This window comes from Humulus lupulus, chromosome 3 (assembly GCF_963169125.1).
Source record: "Humulus lupulus chromosome 3, drHumLupu1.1, whole genome shotgun sequence".
Taxonomy (NCBI): domain Eukaryota; kingdom Viridiplantae; phylum Streptophyta; class Magnoliopsida; order Rosales; family Cannabaceae; genus Humulus; species Humulus lupulus.
Window position 1 is genome coordinate 95,333,675 of NC_084795.1, and position 16,066 is coordinate 95,349,740.

The following is a 16,066-nucleotide window of genomic DNA, read 5'->3' on the forward strand; positions in this document are numbered from 1 at the left end:
TCTGTGCACAGGCAACCAGAATTCCGGTTGGTGCAGCAGCCTAGCCCCTTTTCAAAAGCGTGCCAAACTTCTTCGTTTTTAACCCAATTGACCCCAAAATTTTTCTAACACCTAAAATATGACAAAATGAATATGCTCAAACAAGAAAATCTGAAAAATGTTGAAAAACGACGATTTACGGTAAGCTTTTCAAAAAAGTTCAAGAAAGCTAAAAGCTTACCAAAAATGAAATCTATTCAACCAAATTGAAAAATTCTTTTTCCAGCAGTTCAAGAATATTAATTATGAGGTGTGTGAAGTGAAGAAATCGAAAAATATTGAAAATTGAGAAGTTACGGTAGATTTTTCGAAAAATGCCTTAAAAGGCCTTGAAAAGTGGAAATCTACCCAAAATGAGTTTTATGCAACCAAATTGAAAAATTCTTTTTGAAATAGTTCAAATATGTTAAATGTGAGGTGCTCAAACTGACGGATTTGAAAAATGTTGAAAATTAAGTAAGTTTGGCGAAAAACACTCATTTAGGCAAAAACTAACAAGTTTTCAATACTTAGCATACCTAAAAATTGTTCAAAGAGTAATTCAAGCATAGCAACCCTATAGGCATACTAGATAAACTTATTTAGACATGTTCAAACACATAAACACATATACTAAACACGTATGCAAAAATTCACATATTCACTCAATCAAAAATGAGTTCAAAGTTCACCAAAAATTCATACCATGACCTATAATTTGTTATTCTCAAAGACGTATATCTAATAGTTCAAGTATTAAAAGACTTTGCTTATTTATGCATTAGAATCATATTATAGTGAAAGTATATATGCATAAGTAAGTAAGTAAGGAGAGATATGATATTCAAGTAGCTAGTAAACCTTAAATTTCATTTATGTTGGTCATTCCTAGCTCTCTTCTAATAAAACTAAATCTCTCATCACTAAGAGGCTTGGTGAAAATATCCGCTAGTTGGAAATTGGTGCTCACAAAATCTAGCATAATGTCACCTCTTTGGATATGGTCTCTAAGGAAGTGGTGCCTTATATCAACATGCTTGGCTCTAGAATGCAAGATTGGATTCTTAGAGAGGTTAATGGCACTAGTATTGTCACACTTTATGGGTGTACATTCAAAATCAACATCAAAATCCTTAAGAGTTTGTTTCATCCAAAGTATTTGAGCACAAAAACTACCGGCGGCAATGTATTCGGCTTCGGTTGTGGATAGGGCTACCCAGTTTTGTTTCTTGCTAAACCATGACACTAAAGAGTTTCCTAGAAAGTGACATGTTCCACTAGTACTTTTCTTATCTGTTTTACAACCGGCAAAGTCGGCATCCGAGTAACTAATGATTTCAAAGTTTGAGTTCTTGGGATACCAAAGCCCTAGATTCATTGTGCCTATCAAGTATCTAAAAATTCTCTTAACGGCACTTAAGTGGGATTCCTTGGGACATGATTGGTACCTAGCACATAGACCAACACTAAACAAAATATCGGGTCTACTAGAGGTTAAATATAATAATGAACCAATCATACCTCGATACTTGGTGATGTCAACATCCTTACCACTTTCATCCTTGTCCATCTTTATGGAGGTGCTCATAGGATTTTTCATGGACTTTGCATTGGCCAAGTCAAACTTTTGAAGTAGATCCTTGATGTACTTGGATTGACTTATGAATATTCCATCCTTTTGTTGCTTTATTTGAAGTCCAAGGAAAAAGTTGAGCTCTCCCATCATGCTCATCTCGAATTCACTATGCATACACTTTGAAAATTCTTCACAAAGAGCATCATTAATAGCACCAAAAATAATATCATCAACATAGATTTGTACTATAATAATGCCTTTTGATTTTCTTTTAATAAAAAGTGTATTATCCGCTTTTCCCATTGAAAAACCATTTGAGATAAGAAAAGTGCTTAAACGATCATACCAAGCTCTAGGAGCTTGCTTTAAACCATATAAAGCTTTCTTTAATTTTTAAACATGGTTAGGGTATTTGTGATCTTGAAAACCGGGGGATTGAGAGACATAAACCTCTTCCATAATGTATCCATTTAAGAAAGTGCTTTTAACATCCATTTGATACAAGACAAAATTCTTGTGGCATGCAAAAGCTAATAACATTCTTATGGACTCAAGTCTTGCTACCGGGGCAAAGGTCTCCTCATAATCAATTCCTTCTTCTTGATTGTAACCTTGGGCCACTAATCTAGCCTTGTTATGCACAATGACCCCATGCTCATCTACCTTATTTCTATAGACCCATTTTGTTCCAATCACCGATTGGTGTAACGGTCTTGGAACTAACTCCCAAACATCATTTCTAATAAATTGATTTATTTCTTTTTGCATAGCTAGAAGCCAAGATTCATCGAATTTGACCTCTTTAAAATTCTTTGGTTCAATTTGAGAAATAAACGCAATGAAATTACACAAGTTTCTAAGGGAGCTTCTAGTTGTGACTCCTTGTGAAGGATCACCTAGAATTTGGTCTATAGGATGAGCACTTTTGAACTTCCACTCATGTGGAAGGTTAGAATCCATACCTTTGCTTTCATTTACCTTTTCCACGGGTGGTTCCTCTTTGGGAGTTTGTGATGGAGCGTTAGATGATTCTCCAATGTCAAGATTTTGAACCTCTTCTCCCAAACCTACAACATCATCATCTACACTTTTGCTTGTAGGAGGGTTAGACTCATCAAATGCAACATGAATAGATTCTTCAACAACATTAGTTCTTTTGTTATAAATTCTATAAGCTTTACTATGTGTTGAATAACCTATAAAAATTCCAACATCGGATTTTGCATCAAATTTTCCAAGGTTGTCCTCGGTGTTCAAAATATAGCATTTACATCCAAAAACTCTAAAATATCCAATGTTGAGTTTTCTCCCTTTCCAAAGCTCATAAGGGGTTTTATTCATGTTAGGCCTAATGAAAACACGGTTCAAAATATAACAAGAAGTATTGACGTCCTCGGCCCAAAAATATTTAGGTAATGAGATTTCATTGAGCATTGACCTAGCCATTTCTTGAATTGTTCTATTCTTCCTTTCGACCACTCCATTTTGTTGTGGAGTTCTTGGAGCCGAAAAGTTGTGGTTAAAACCATGTTCATCACAAAACAATTCTAAGGCATCATTGTCAAACTCTCCACCATGATCACTCCTAATGGAGGTGATTGAATACCCTTTTTCGTTTTGCACACTCTTACAAAATTTAACTAAATTTTCCAAAACATCATTTTTGAGTTTAAAAAATATAACCCATGTAAATCTAGAAAAATCATCAACAATCACAAATGCATAGTATTTACCACCTAGACTAGCAATTCTTGAAGGACCGAATAAATCAATATGAAGCAATTGCAAAGGTCTAGAGGTTGAAATCTCTTTCTTGGAATGAAAAGATGTTTTAATTTGTTTTCCAAATTGGCATGCATCACAAAGTTTATCTTTAACAAAAGGAATAGATGGCAAGCCAACAACAAGATCTTTTCTAACCAACTTTGAAATAGAATCCATACTAGCATGTCCTAATCTTCTATGCCACAACCAAGAATTATCATTCATAACGGTTAAACATTTATTTTTGCTATCAAAGGAATCAACATCAATAACATAAACATTATCCTTCCTTTCTCCAACAAAAATAACTTCATTGGTTGAAGCATTTTCAATGGAGCATTTTGAGGATTAAAAAACAACACGAAAATCTTTATCACATAGTTGATTAATACTAAGTAAATTATGTTTAAGGTTATCAACAAGAAGCACATGTTTTTTCCTTTTGAATTGTCTCCAAAAGTGACAAAACCACTTTCCTTGCTCTTAAAACTTGAAAATCTTGATGGGTCACCGGTCATATGCTTTGAACAACCACTATCCAAGAACCACAAGCTTATGCTCTTCCTTGTTGATTCCTACAAAAGAAAATTATTTGTTGGCCTTTGGTACCCACATAACTTTGGGTCCTTTCTTGTTAGTCTTGGAACCCTTTGGTACCCATTTGGTCTTGCCTAGATATGCATATCTCTTTACATGACAATATGAAATAGTATGACCATCTTGGTTACAAAATGTGCATGTAAAGTATGGTAGGCTAGTTGGTTTTACAAAGAAGTTTCTCAAAAAAATTTGTTTCCTACTAGGATCATATCCAATACCACTTTTTCCAAAACCACAAGATTGACTCCCTAGAATAAGTTCATAGCCTTCTTTACCTTTTGTAAAAATATATATATGTCATTCTTAAGGCTTTTTACATTAGCATGCAACTCAACAATTTCTTTCTTATATGAGGAACAAGTAGCACATTGAGATTTAGCCAAAAGTTTCTTCTCATTTAATTTCAAAATCTCAATTTCCTTTAATAGCATGTTGGTCTTTTCTCTAACGGTTTGGTTTTTAGCAAGCAATTTTCCAAAATCATCAAATAGTTCCTTACTACAACATTTTTGACCAAATATTACGGTCAAATATGACAAAATTTGAAAAACGTTATTAATGCTATGGGTAAATAATAAGAAACAGGCGGCAACTGAAATAATAGGCGCCAATTAAAATACACGCGTGTTTTTTTGGTTTTATTATCTAACCCAACCTTTCTCATCCTGTCTCTCTCACTTCTCAATCCCTAACTCTATTCTCAGTCTCTCATTCCCTCTCTCACTTCTCAACGCTATTCTCAGTCAACTCTATCTCCTTCACTTCTCTATTCTCAGTCTCACTTCTCTATCTCCTTCACATCTAACCTCTTGGATCTGACTTCAAGTTTTGCCATTTCTCATGTAGGTGGCTGGCGCAAGAGGCTGGACAGCGTCGAAAACGGGGCTCAGCGGTGCGTGGGTTCGACGGTATTTCTCTCTCCCCTTGCTTTCGACGGTTATGCTCTTATTTTGAGTGGATTTACTAGCTTTCACCCATTACCTCTGTTTTTTTGCCTCAAATTTCAGCTACAAATCTTTCTTCTATGGGAAATTTCGGACCTTATTTGCTTTAATGTGCTCTATTTTTTAGTTTTGTTTTTTATTTGTGAGATACTAAATTTTTTTATTTGGGGATACTGAAGCCCTTAAGTAGTGTTATAGCTCCATTAATCATATGGGTTTTGTTGATTTGGGGATTCTGAAACTAATAAACACTCCTGTTTAGTTTCTTATTTTTTCTATTTTTGTTTCATTCCACTCACTCATTGGATTTATGTATTATTAAGAATAAGACTTCTAATTAATTTATTTCTCTTTTGCTAGATAATCTTGGAGAAGATTGCGCTGTCTTTGAGAATTTGTTTGAGTTTTGATACTCATTTACAGTCCATTATGATGATTCAATTTTTGAATGAGCATGAATCTTTGAATTATTGTGTGCTCCCTGCCTGTCAATTACTAGTTCAGCGTGATTTCTTGTTACTAGCACTTCAATGCACTTATTGTGAAAGTGCGAGCAACTATGTGATTTTTTTTCTTTTCATTTTCGTAATTAATTGATTGTTCTGGAAAATCTTTCCAGTCGCATATTAGCGAATACAAACAACATTTTTGGGAAATTTGTGACTTCAGTTTCAATTGGAATGTTAGTAAGTGCGAATTCCATACTACTTTTCTTAGAAAGTCGAGAACTATCGCTAGAATGTTAATTGCTGTTATAAACAGTACTGCTGGATGTGGAGAGTTAAGAAAAGTTTGATCTTTGAGGGTAACTATGTTGGCAGAATAAACTTTTGCTCAAAAACGTATTTGAATATTTTGTATATACAGAAACCACGCTTTGTGGGATCTGAAGTGTAGATTTGACAAATATAGTTATATTACTTTATTTATTTTTGGGCAGAGGTTATCAAAGGCAATGGAAAGCATATTAGCCAAACAGTCAAGCTGTGGGTCGAGCAATATGAAACGGATTCAAAATCTGCAATGGTTGAACTCTTGACAATGCTCTTTAAGGTACTCTGGAAGTTCCTAGAAATTACTTGAATAAATTTTAAAATGAGAGTAATATATTTTTTTTTTAATTGTTCAGGGACAAATATAGGTCTTATACTGAAAAGTTAAATAACTTTAAGTAGGTTTGCCTTTCATTCTTTAGTTGGAATGTCACCTGCTTGTATAAGAAAATATAAACTTACTAGATTAGCACTTCTTTACTGTTTACCTGAGTTTTTGATTGATGATACTTATAATTCTACAGGCATGTGGTGCCATATATACTATAAAAGGCTAACTTCTAGATGAGACTGATGTCGATGATGTTGTTGTTGCACTGGTCGAGCTTGCTAGACGAGTATCCTGCAATGCTTTGTTATTTTTACTCTTTTTTTCCCCAATTTTCTTTTTAAATATGTCCTCGCATAATTTAAATATTTTGGAACCATAAATCTTTCATTGAATTTTGTACCCAAAGTTTTGCTTGACTCTTGAGAACCTTAGGGGGAAGTTGAAGATTACCAAAGCTCAAAAAAGGAGTTTAAGAATTTCAAAGATAATCTTCAGTTATTCTGGGACAGATTGGTACGTGAGAGTCAACATGGCCCTCTCTTTGATCAGGTTCTGTTCGACAAGTGCATGGACTATATAATAGCTTTGTCATGGTTAGTACTCAAATAATTGTAGTTTAAATTTGAAGCCAAACCCTTCATGTAGCTTACTCTCTTTGAACTTGGCTCATTTCCACACTATGCAGCACTCCTCCAAGAGTCTATCGTCAAGTTGCTTCTATTATGAGACTTCAACTCGTCACATCCTTCATAGCTGTTGCTGATGTCCTCAGTGCTCAACGTGAAACAACTCGTAGGCAGTTAGATGCTGGAAAAAAGAAAAGAGCCGAAGGACCTCGTGTTGAGTCACTAAGCACAGGGTTTTCAGTGACTCATGACAAGATAACAATGCTACAGGAGATGATGCGCAAAATCTTCACCGGGTAAGATTTTCCAAATTAAGCTTAAGGAATTTAAAAATTAAATACTTTGGTAAAGTCTGATATATTTAAAAAATAGTGCTATACTTCTATTTTTTTTCCCCCATGAATTTTAAACTAAATCATGCTGCTCTTTTGAAGGTTATTTATGCACTGTTATCGAGACATGGATCCAAATATTCGAATGTCTTGCATAGAGTCTTTGGGTGTATGGATTTTGTCCTACCCCTCTCTGTTCTTGCAGGATTTATACTTAAAGTATCTTGGTTGTACACTAAATGACAAAGTGAGTTTTAAATTTCTAATTAATTGTGAACGAATTTTCTATTCATGCTTATCTGCTGCTTGACAAGCCTAGCTTATCACTTTTTTTTTTACATTATCTTAAGAATGCTGGTGTCAGAAAAGCTTCTGTCCTTTCATTGCAAAAGCTGTATGATGAGGATGATAATGTGCCGACTCTTGGTCTATTCATTGAAAGATTTTCCAATCGGATGATTGAGCTTGCTGATGACATTGACAATACTGTAGCTGTATGTGCAATAGGCCTTGTAAAACAACTGTTAAGGTAATTTATGATTAAATCTTTGCAAACTTATTAGTCAAGTAATAGATTAATGATTCTCCTTGAGATTAATGTAAGTATTTTTCCCTTGATATTATGTCATCTGAACTGAAGCTTCATTTTAAATCTATTATAATGACTATTGTTCAAATTTTGTCTAATTATGCATTGTCTGTGCCAAGGTTTGTACCATACTGGCAGAATGGTGGTTTATGTTCAGAAAGACTAATTTTTCCTCAACAAAGCTGGAAAGGTTAGGATATTTATTTTACTATTGTTACGAGGTTTTTGATTTTGAGATTGGGAGTTGTAGGATTTTGTATCTATAATTTTTCATTGATTCGATGTTTGAGAGGATCTAGGGATATAGGGCTAGTCGATGAAAATAAGATAAAAAAGATTTGAACTCCTCTCATTAAGTAGTTACGGTATAATAGTTCTCCATTTGAAAATAGATTGAGTTCATTTAAATAATTTTTTCCATTTATTGTTCTGTGCCACAACTTAGTGTGTTCTTTATAGTAACATTTGTGTACCTTTTTATTTGTAAATCCGGTGTTCTTGATTTTCTTAGTTGTTCGAAGCTTTTTTTTCTGGTTTTGTTGCTTGTTAATTAGGAATATATATTTTGATTTGTTTTTTGAAATTGATTTGATAATCTGATATGGGAAATTTTGGGGAATTTTAGTTGGCACTTCAGATTTGATTGGCTTACAATATTCTTGTACAGTTAAAGAGTACACAAAATTTGAACTAAAGGGCTTAACTTTCTCTTGGTACTTTAGCTTTAATATGCAAAATTTGAAACCATAGACTTCAATTTGAGTCCAATATGGGCTCCTTTCTGACCACAGGGATCTCAGCCAGCATATTTTTGGTTCATTTTATAGTAGTTAGAATCTACCTCACACAAAAATATGTTGAATAACTTGCAGCATAGCTAGAGAGCTTGATTTGGAGGAATGGACTTCCAGGACTGAAACTGCTAATGTGCTGCATGAGCCAGTATGTATCTTTTCATCTCATCTCATCTCATCTTGCAAGTCATTTATAATTTAAGTAGTTTCTTTTTCTCTAGAGTTAATTATGAGAAATTCATAAACATTATTTGGTAAATGAAAATTGTATTGCTCTGCTTTAGTAACTCTGTTAGATCATTCCTTTTACTCTGTTAACTTTCAATTTTATACATATTTGTAAAATTTGGGCTCCTTAATCTATTTATAAAATTTAAAATGTATTTGAATGAATTAGTTTAGTGATCTAAAATTTAAAATGTATTTGAATGAATTAGTTTAGTGATAATGCTAGTGCTAGTTCTCTCAATATCCTATCTTTCCATATCAAGTTTGAAATTCATGTCTAGATCATTTCACTGGTAGTCCTGTGCATATTTTGTAGATGCATTCATATTGATATTGATTGGCATTGTGGCTGTTAAGTTGTCAGTTGCAATTTGGTACAAAAGAATAATGCAATTTGGTACTCGTTGGCTTGCTATAGTAGTATAAACCATGCACGAATATAATATTTATGTCCTTTAATATTAATAGTGCTTTAATATTGTATCAAACAAGATTGTAATGTTGAAGTTTCAATATCAGTAGAACATCATTAGTGAATTCTTCTGAACCTTGCTTAGAACATATTGAGAGCCTCTTCACTGTCACTTCCTTTCCATCTCTTAGTGCCCCCTGCAAATAACCATTTTGTTTTTGTGTAATCCTATATATGTTGACTTCTTTTTCAGATTGAAAAAAAATAATAAAGAAATACTTTATTAATTACCTTGTAAACAGGGCCAAAACCACCCTCTCCTAACTTGTTTGAATCAGAAGAGTTGTTAGTGGAAATTTTTATGGAAGCCAAATCAATGTATGGAAACTCCTGATCTGTTGAATCATCTCCATTGATGTTCTTATGAGAAATTTTCCAGAGATTTTCATTATTCCCTGAATAAGGAATCAAGCTGTCGATTAAGTAGAGAACAAAAATAAAAAATAAAAAAGACAAGCAAGTAACTCTTAGATAAGGTTGAACAAAATCTTTGTTACTCTTTTTGTGTCTTCTGTTAAGTGCATAATAGCAAGCATATGAACCAAGAACTACTATCACAAGACATGATATAACAACAGCTACCAATGCAAATTTCCATCTTTGCAGCTATTATGCAATGAAAGACCACATTCTGAATCTCTTAGTAAGATCTTAATAAGTTTTTCTTAAGCTATTTTTGCAGCTAATGTTACTGATTGAGGTTCACTAATTTATTATCATATCTAGTATCAAGAAAGACTACATGCTAACATTTTCTTGTGCAATAGTGACAACTTCTTTTATTCATACATTTTTCTTTTTTTGGGAGTTTCCAACTTTCATGTTTCAGCTATATTAGGATTGATATTTAGTTAAATATAATACTAATATGTTTCAGTCACTACACATTGTATGTATGTATGTACGTGTGTATATGGTTTTTCTCTGTTTTCTTTTGATTAATTTTTAGTCATTTTATTCAGCTCTCATTTTGCTCATTTTTTGTGGAAAAGTTTGTAATTATTATGCAACTTATATGAGCATAGAAGAGGTCTCTTTGACTCACTGGATTAGAGAGTGATAGATGCCAAGCTTTTGAACTATTACCATACTGTTTATTTGACTAAATTTTGCAGTGTTTTAAAAAAATTCAGAGCAACATCATGAGGAGGTTTGCCTTGGAAACCTGAGGAGATTTCAATTTAGAGAGCTTCAGATGGCAACAAACAACTTCAACAGCAAGTACTTGGTTGGATGATGAATTGAAAGATGGAGCAAGTTTCATGCATGGTTTATTTTTGTGTATTTTGTAATGTTTCTGTTTTTCATTTTTAAAGTAAAAAATGTTCAAGATTATGTTACTTTATTATGTTATGTTTTCAAATTTAAGTTAGAACTAAGATCTCATGAATTAGACATATTCATGGTTTGAATTAGTTATTGATTAATGTAATACTTGTGGTTTATCAATCTATTGAGAATTACATTTTATGATTAATTTTGATTTTTTTTTTATCAAAATAGAATAATGAAAATATTTTAATTAAAAAAAAACCTTATAAGTATACTTATCAAAATAAAATTTAAAATATATTATCCACACTAAAGTAACAAAATTTTATTACTAGATTTTTAATATGTTATGATTTAGAAACATATTATAAGCGTAAAAAATCGTTATGGTTTATATAATATAACAAATTAAAAATGTTATCAAAATAATCAAATGTAACAGTTGAAAAGTGTTATGAAAAAAGTACGATTAAATTTCAAATTTATAACCAAAAACTCTATCTAAATGTTATTATTTCAATATTATTGCACCTAAAAATGTGTTATTGAATAGTTTAAGATAACATCGAACATAACATTCAAAAACTGTTATAGAAAAGACTGGACTTTTAATAACAGGGGCTATGTTAGCATTTTCAGAAGTGCTATCAATAGTCCCGGATAGCAGTTTTTAAGTGTTAGCATTTTCATTAATGAATTTGACAACTCATCATATGACATTTCTAAGTTATCATCATCATTTTCACTATCACGATCACTTTGGTTAGAAATGCTTACCCCATCATCAAGTGCCATCATGCATATGTTTGCTACTTCATTCTTCTCCTCATTGTCGGAGTCCTCCTCATCACTATTTAGCCAATCCGCCAACATTGCCCTTCCTTTGTATTTATTCTTTTTCCTCATTGGGCAATCCATTTTCATGTGACCGGGCTTCTTGCATTCAAAGCAAATTGGTGGATCATCTTTGCTCTTTCTTTCTTTTACTTTTGAGTCACTTCCTCTTTGTGGCTTCTTCCCAAAGTCCTTCTTGAATTTCATGAACTTTTTGTATTTCTTTGAGAAGAGTGCCAAGTCCTCCATGTCACTACATAGGCTATCCTCATCATCTTCACTAATGGCACGAGAGGAGGAAGACTTGAATGCAATAGTCTTCTTTTTCTTCTCAACTTCCTCTTCATCTTGTGCACTCATGAAAATTTCATGGTTCATGAGTGAACCAATTAGTTCTTTCAAGGGAAGTGTTGAGAGATCCTTGGCTTCTTGAATGGAAATTACTTTGCCTTGATAGGCTTTGGTGAGACTTCGCAAAATCTTGGTCACCATCTCCTTTTGTGAAAGTACCTTGCCAAGAGAATTCAAACCATTAGTGATAGTAGTGAAACGAGTATACATGTTAGCAATAGTTTCATCCGCTTTCATCTTAAAGTTCTCATATTGAGTAGAATAAATTTGAATTTTAGTTTCCTTCATAGCATTTGTTCCTTGATGAGTGACTTCAAGCATTTTCCACATATCATAAGCGGTAGAGGCTTGTTCAATATTTTTGAACACATCTCTATCCAAACCACATATAAGTGCATATTTAGCTCTAGTATTCTTAGAAAGCATTTTCTTGTCTTCTTCATCATATGCCTCATATGTCTTAATAACTTCTACACCATTAATGACATGTTTAGGAATGTAAGGACCATTAGACACTATATGCCACAAATCATAATCAATAGTTTGATGATAAGTTTCCATCCTAATTCTCCAATAAGGAAAGTCTACTCCATTGAAAAATGGTGCTCTATTTGTGCTTAAACCTTCTAACATGTTATTTTGTGAATTACTTGGAAACGCCATGCTCTAGATTGTGAAATCTAATCAAATAAATGAGCCCTTGCTCTGATACCAATTGTTAACCCAAGATATGTTTCCAAGAGGGGGGGTGAATTGGAAATTAAAACTAATTTCGGAAATTTAAAGCTTAATATGCCAAATTATGCAATAAATCAAATTTATCAAGTAAAAGCAAATAATATGCCAATCAAATATATATAGCAAATAAACAAACTTGTAATGTAAAGAGTTTAAGGTTAAGAAATTGCAAACTCTCGAATTTTACAAGGTTCGGTAGAACTAAGCCACCTACGTCCTTGGTCTTCAAAGCTATGGACCTATCTTTGAGTTCCACTATCGAGCCAAGTTAACGGGCTTGACTAACCCTTACAACCGGGAATTTTTCACCAAGGTATTTCCAAACCTCTTACAATAGTTTTCCACCACCAAGGACTATCAACCTCTTTTTTGGATTGTTGAAGTGCCAATCTCACTCTAACCGGGTTGTTTACAAAACCGGTGCCAACCTCACCTCAATCACTATATGGGAATTGTTTGATATTACAAGCAAAAATCACTCTAGAAGTATGATAATACAATGAGAAACCTAGAGTGATTAGCAAGCACACTTAGAAGAAATAGATACAAATTTTGGCTCAAGTGTGTGAATATGTGTTTGGATGATATAAACTTTGAGAGCTCTTTGAAATCAATGGATTAGGATTGATAAATGTAATAAATGCTCAGCCAACCACCAATTTTGAGTGAAAAACGAGTTTATATAGAGTTTGGGAAAAAACTAGCTGTTTATAGCCGTTAGGGGTTAATTTTTGATGCTGCCTGCCGCGAACCGGAAGTCTAGATGGGAAACCGGAATTCCGGTCTTGGAGCAACCGGAATTCCGGTTGGCAAACAGAGAGCAAAAGTTCGAAATATGCCTATTTTCCCGTTTTTCAATTCTTTATAACTTTTAGCTCGTTTATCCGATTTCAAAAATTCCAATTGCGTTACGACCGTATCAGGATGTATTTTCTTAAAAGTGAATTTAGGATGTTTAGTTCTCATTTTGAAAAATCACCATTTTTAGTACGTGAATGAGTCAAATTTTATACTTATGACTTAAAGTAAACTTGCAATCACTTTACAAGACTAAGAAATGAAATTAAACCTTTATCTTGAGTTTCTTGAGTCTTGAAATCAATTTCGGGTCATTTCCGGAAAATTTGGTAGAATGACCATTTTGCCCTTGGTCATAAGTTTGACTTTGAAATGCTAATTCACTTTGGTTTTTGCTACAAAATCAACAAATCATTAGTAACAAATAATAATCATATATTTGTTAATCATCAAAACAAGGAGACTTAAGAGTTTGGGTCAACACTTTCAAATTATTAAATAATTAAATAAATATAATAAAAAGTATACAAATACAATATCTGTACAGTGGTACAAACGTCGCACAATCCTTGGATTGTGTCAGGCGTGTACTGCTATTCCCTTTTCAGGGATTTTGCATTTTTCTTTTATTTAATTAAAATCAATCTCCAACAAAATAAGGTGTTAATCTATTTAAGGAAAAAATGACAACCATATTTCAAAATTTAAATTCTAAATTCAAAATTCAAGATTCAAATTGATAATCATCATCTTTTAAAATTCAATAAATCAAAAATTATTTTTGACTTACCAATTTTATTTTCTCCCAATCAAATAAAATAATTAATTTTAATAAAAAATATTTATTTATTTATATATATATGAAATTAGAAAATTTATATATTTAAATCAATAAATATATTTTCTAAATTAATTATTCAACCTCAATTATCATATAATTGCATACTTGACTCGAAGAACAAAATTCTTCTCAAATTTTCAAATTACAATTATACCCTTGTATCAACTCTTACCTTGATATGGTGTCACTCAGGGGACCTATGGACCTATATTATCAAGCTCCAATAAATATTACATTATTAATCAAATCTTTGATTAAATAATCATATTTATTAATCTCATGATTACTCCACTAAAAATATGAGATTGAACTCTTGATAATTATAGACATATATTTACAGAGTACTTTATTAAGAATAAAGTATCCATTGATATAATTATTACATACATCATTAATCCTCTATTAATGGTTCATAATTAAAAGAGAATAAAGTTACCGTTTTACCCTTTTAATTATATCTTGTTCTTAGAGTACCATTGACTTTACCAGTGAAGGTTGTGGCACAACAAGTTTGTGACGTGAGCGCTCATAACCTTTTCAATTCCAAAAGTCAACCCAATAGGGAACCATTATTCAATCTATAAGATGGTATTGATTCCATATCTATTAAACTACGCCCCCAGCCATATACATCATTGAGCCCCAAAACAATTGTTCTTAGCCTGATCATTCTAACAAACCTTATAGCATGAATCAAAGAATCATATGACATATATAGTAGTTCATAGTAACCTCAGGATTAAGATCATTGTGTATATGATCATCGTTTGATGTGTTTAATTAATACTATGAAATAGTGTTTAAACTAGTATTAACAAATCACATCTGGTCCAATTCTACATACTCTCAGCATGTAAAGTACCTCCACTAAAGTGTCCTATTACGCTAGTAACCCGGATCTAGGTCACATGTATTCATAATACTAGTGGACCGTACTAACAGTAATTAATCTAAAGATTCCATAATCTTATTTTACTGCAAACTGTTTACGTTTATTATCTTAATCTCGATCCTCCCATACCAATATGAGATTAAGACCACGTAGATAAATTTTGGAATTTTTTGATATTCACTTAATATTATCATATAATATCGGACATAGTCTATATATATAATAATTCAATTCAATTATTTATTTCATTTAAAATATTTTTCAACTACAATTACTTTAAGAGCACTATTCCCAACATCCAAGTCTCCATGGATCGACATCTTATGCTTCTGCTTGATTTAAGAAGTTTAATAAAAAAATATAGATAATTTGAGATATTTTAAGTTATCTTAATAATTATTTCAATATTGAATTGATATTTTGTTTTCTAAAGATGAATCTTCAGACTAAGGAACAACCCAACATTATTGATATGTTCCATGACATGTACAATCATCTGACATGTGAATGGGTGAACACGAATGCTAAGGATGTATATGTAAGTAACTTTATAAGTTTTGTATATATGTTTATAATTTAATTATATTATGCATTAATTGTCTTGTTTCTAAATTGCATGATGCATTGCAGCAAGAAGTCCAGACACAATCCCAATCCTAATCCCAATTTGAATCTTCAGTAGGAAGTGCCTCTGTCGATGAGACACAAGTCATCTCAAAGGTACTTAGTCAACGTCGTGGCCATAACCGAGGTATTGGAAGTGTAATGACCAACTATTCTAGACTTTGGACTATTAATGACTACTATACATAGACACTAATTTTTAACAAAACTTACAAGTGAAATAATCATAATCTTCATTAAAAACTTGTAAAACAAATGTTAAACTACATAAAAACATAACATAATTTTAAATAAATGGATTACATAATAAAGTGCGGAAAATACATATAAAATTTAAAGAGACTTCATCCTCGAATCGAACACTCGGTCCATCGATTCCATCCCGCCTCAATACACATCCCCAATCTTCCAAGAACCTTTCCCGCCACCAAAGCTATTTTCCTACACATATAAACATAAAGGAGTGAGCCTAATTCCCAGCAAGGAAAACCTAACACGTAAACCATATACATAAAATTCATAACACAACATATAATAAAACATATCATAAACATATGTCACACATAATATAATGGCCATTATTACTTGGGGCTTGTAAACTAAACAAGTCATATGCCCATTAGATTTGTGGGGCTTGCTAGCTAAGCAAGTCATATGCCCATAAATTTA

At 32.4% G+C, this 16,066-nt stretch overlaps 1 protein-coding gene across 1 annotated transcript; it reads left to right on the plus strand.

Moving 5' to 3' along the window:
• The first annotated feature begins 5,841 nt into the window (after positions 1 to 5,841).
• On the plus strand, positions 5,842 to 7,497 carry LOC133824723 (sister-chromatid cohesion protein 3-like). The gene is made up of 6 exons (XM_062257696.1): positions 5,842 to 5,955; positions 6,200 to 6,292; positions 6,439 to 6,599; positions 6,692 to 6,928; positions 7,067 to 7,211; positions 7,315 to 7,497. Exons 3-6 carry the CDS (start codon positions 6,574 to 6,576, stop codon positions 7,495 to 7,497), a joined length of 591 nt encoding a protein of 196 aa, XP_062113680.1. The 5' UTR covers positions 5,842 to 5,955; positions 6,200 to 6,292; positions 6,439 to 6,573.
• Positions 7,498 to 16,066: the final 8,569 nt, after the last annotated feature.

Coding starts and splice junctions, on each gene's coding strand:
- LOC133824723 (XM_062257696.1), top strand. CDS start 6,574: ATGGACTATATAATAGCTTTGTCATG. Junction 6,600..6,691: donor TATATAATAGCTTTGTCATG/GTTAGTACTCAA, acceptor CACACTATGCAG/CACTCCTCCAAGAGTCTATC. Junction 6,929..7,066: donor ATGCGCAAAATCTTCACCGG/GTAAGATTTTCC, acceptor GCTCTTTTGAAG/GTTATTTATGCACTGTTATC.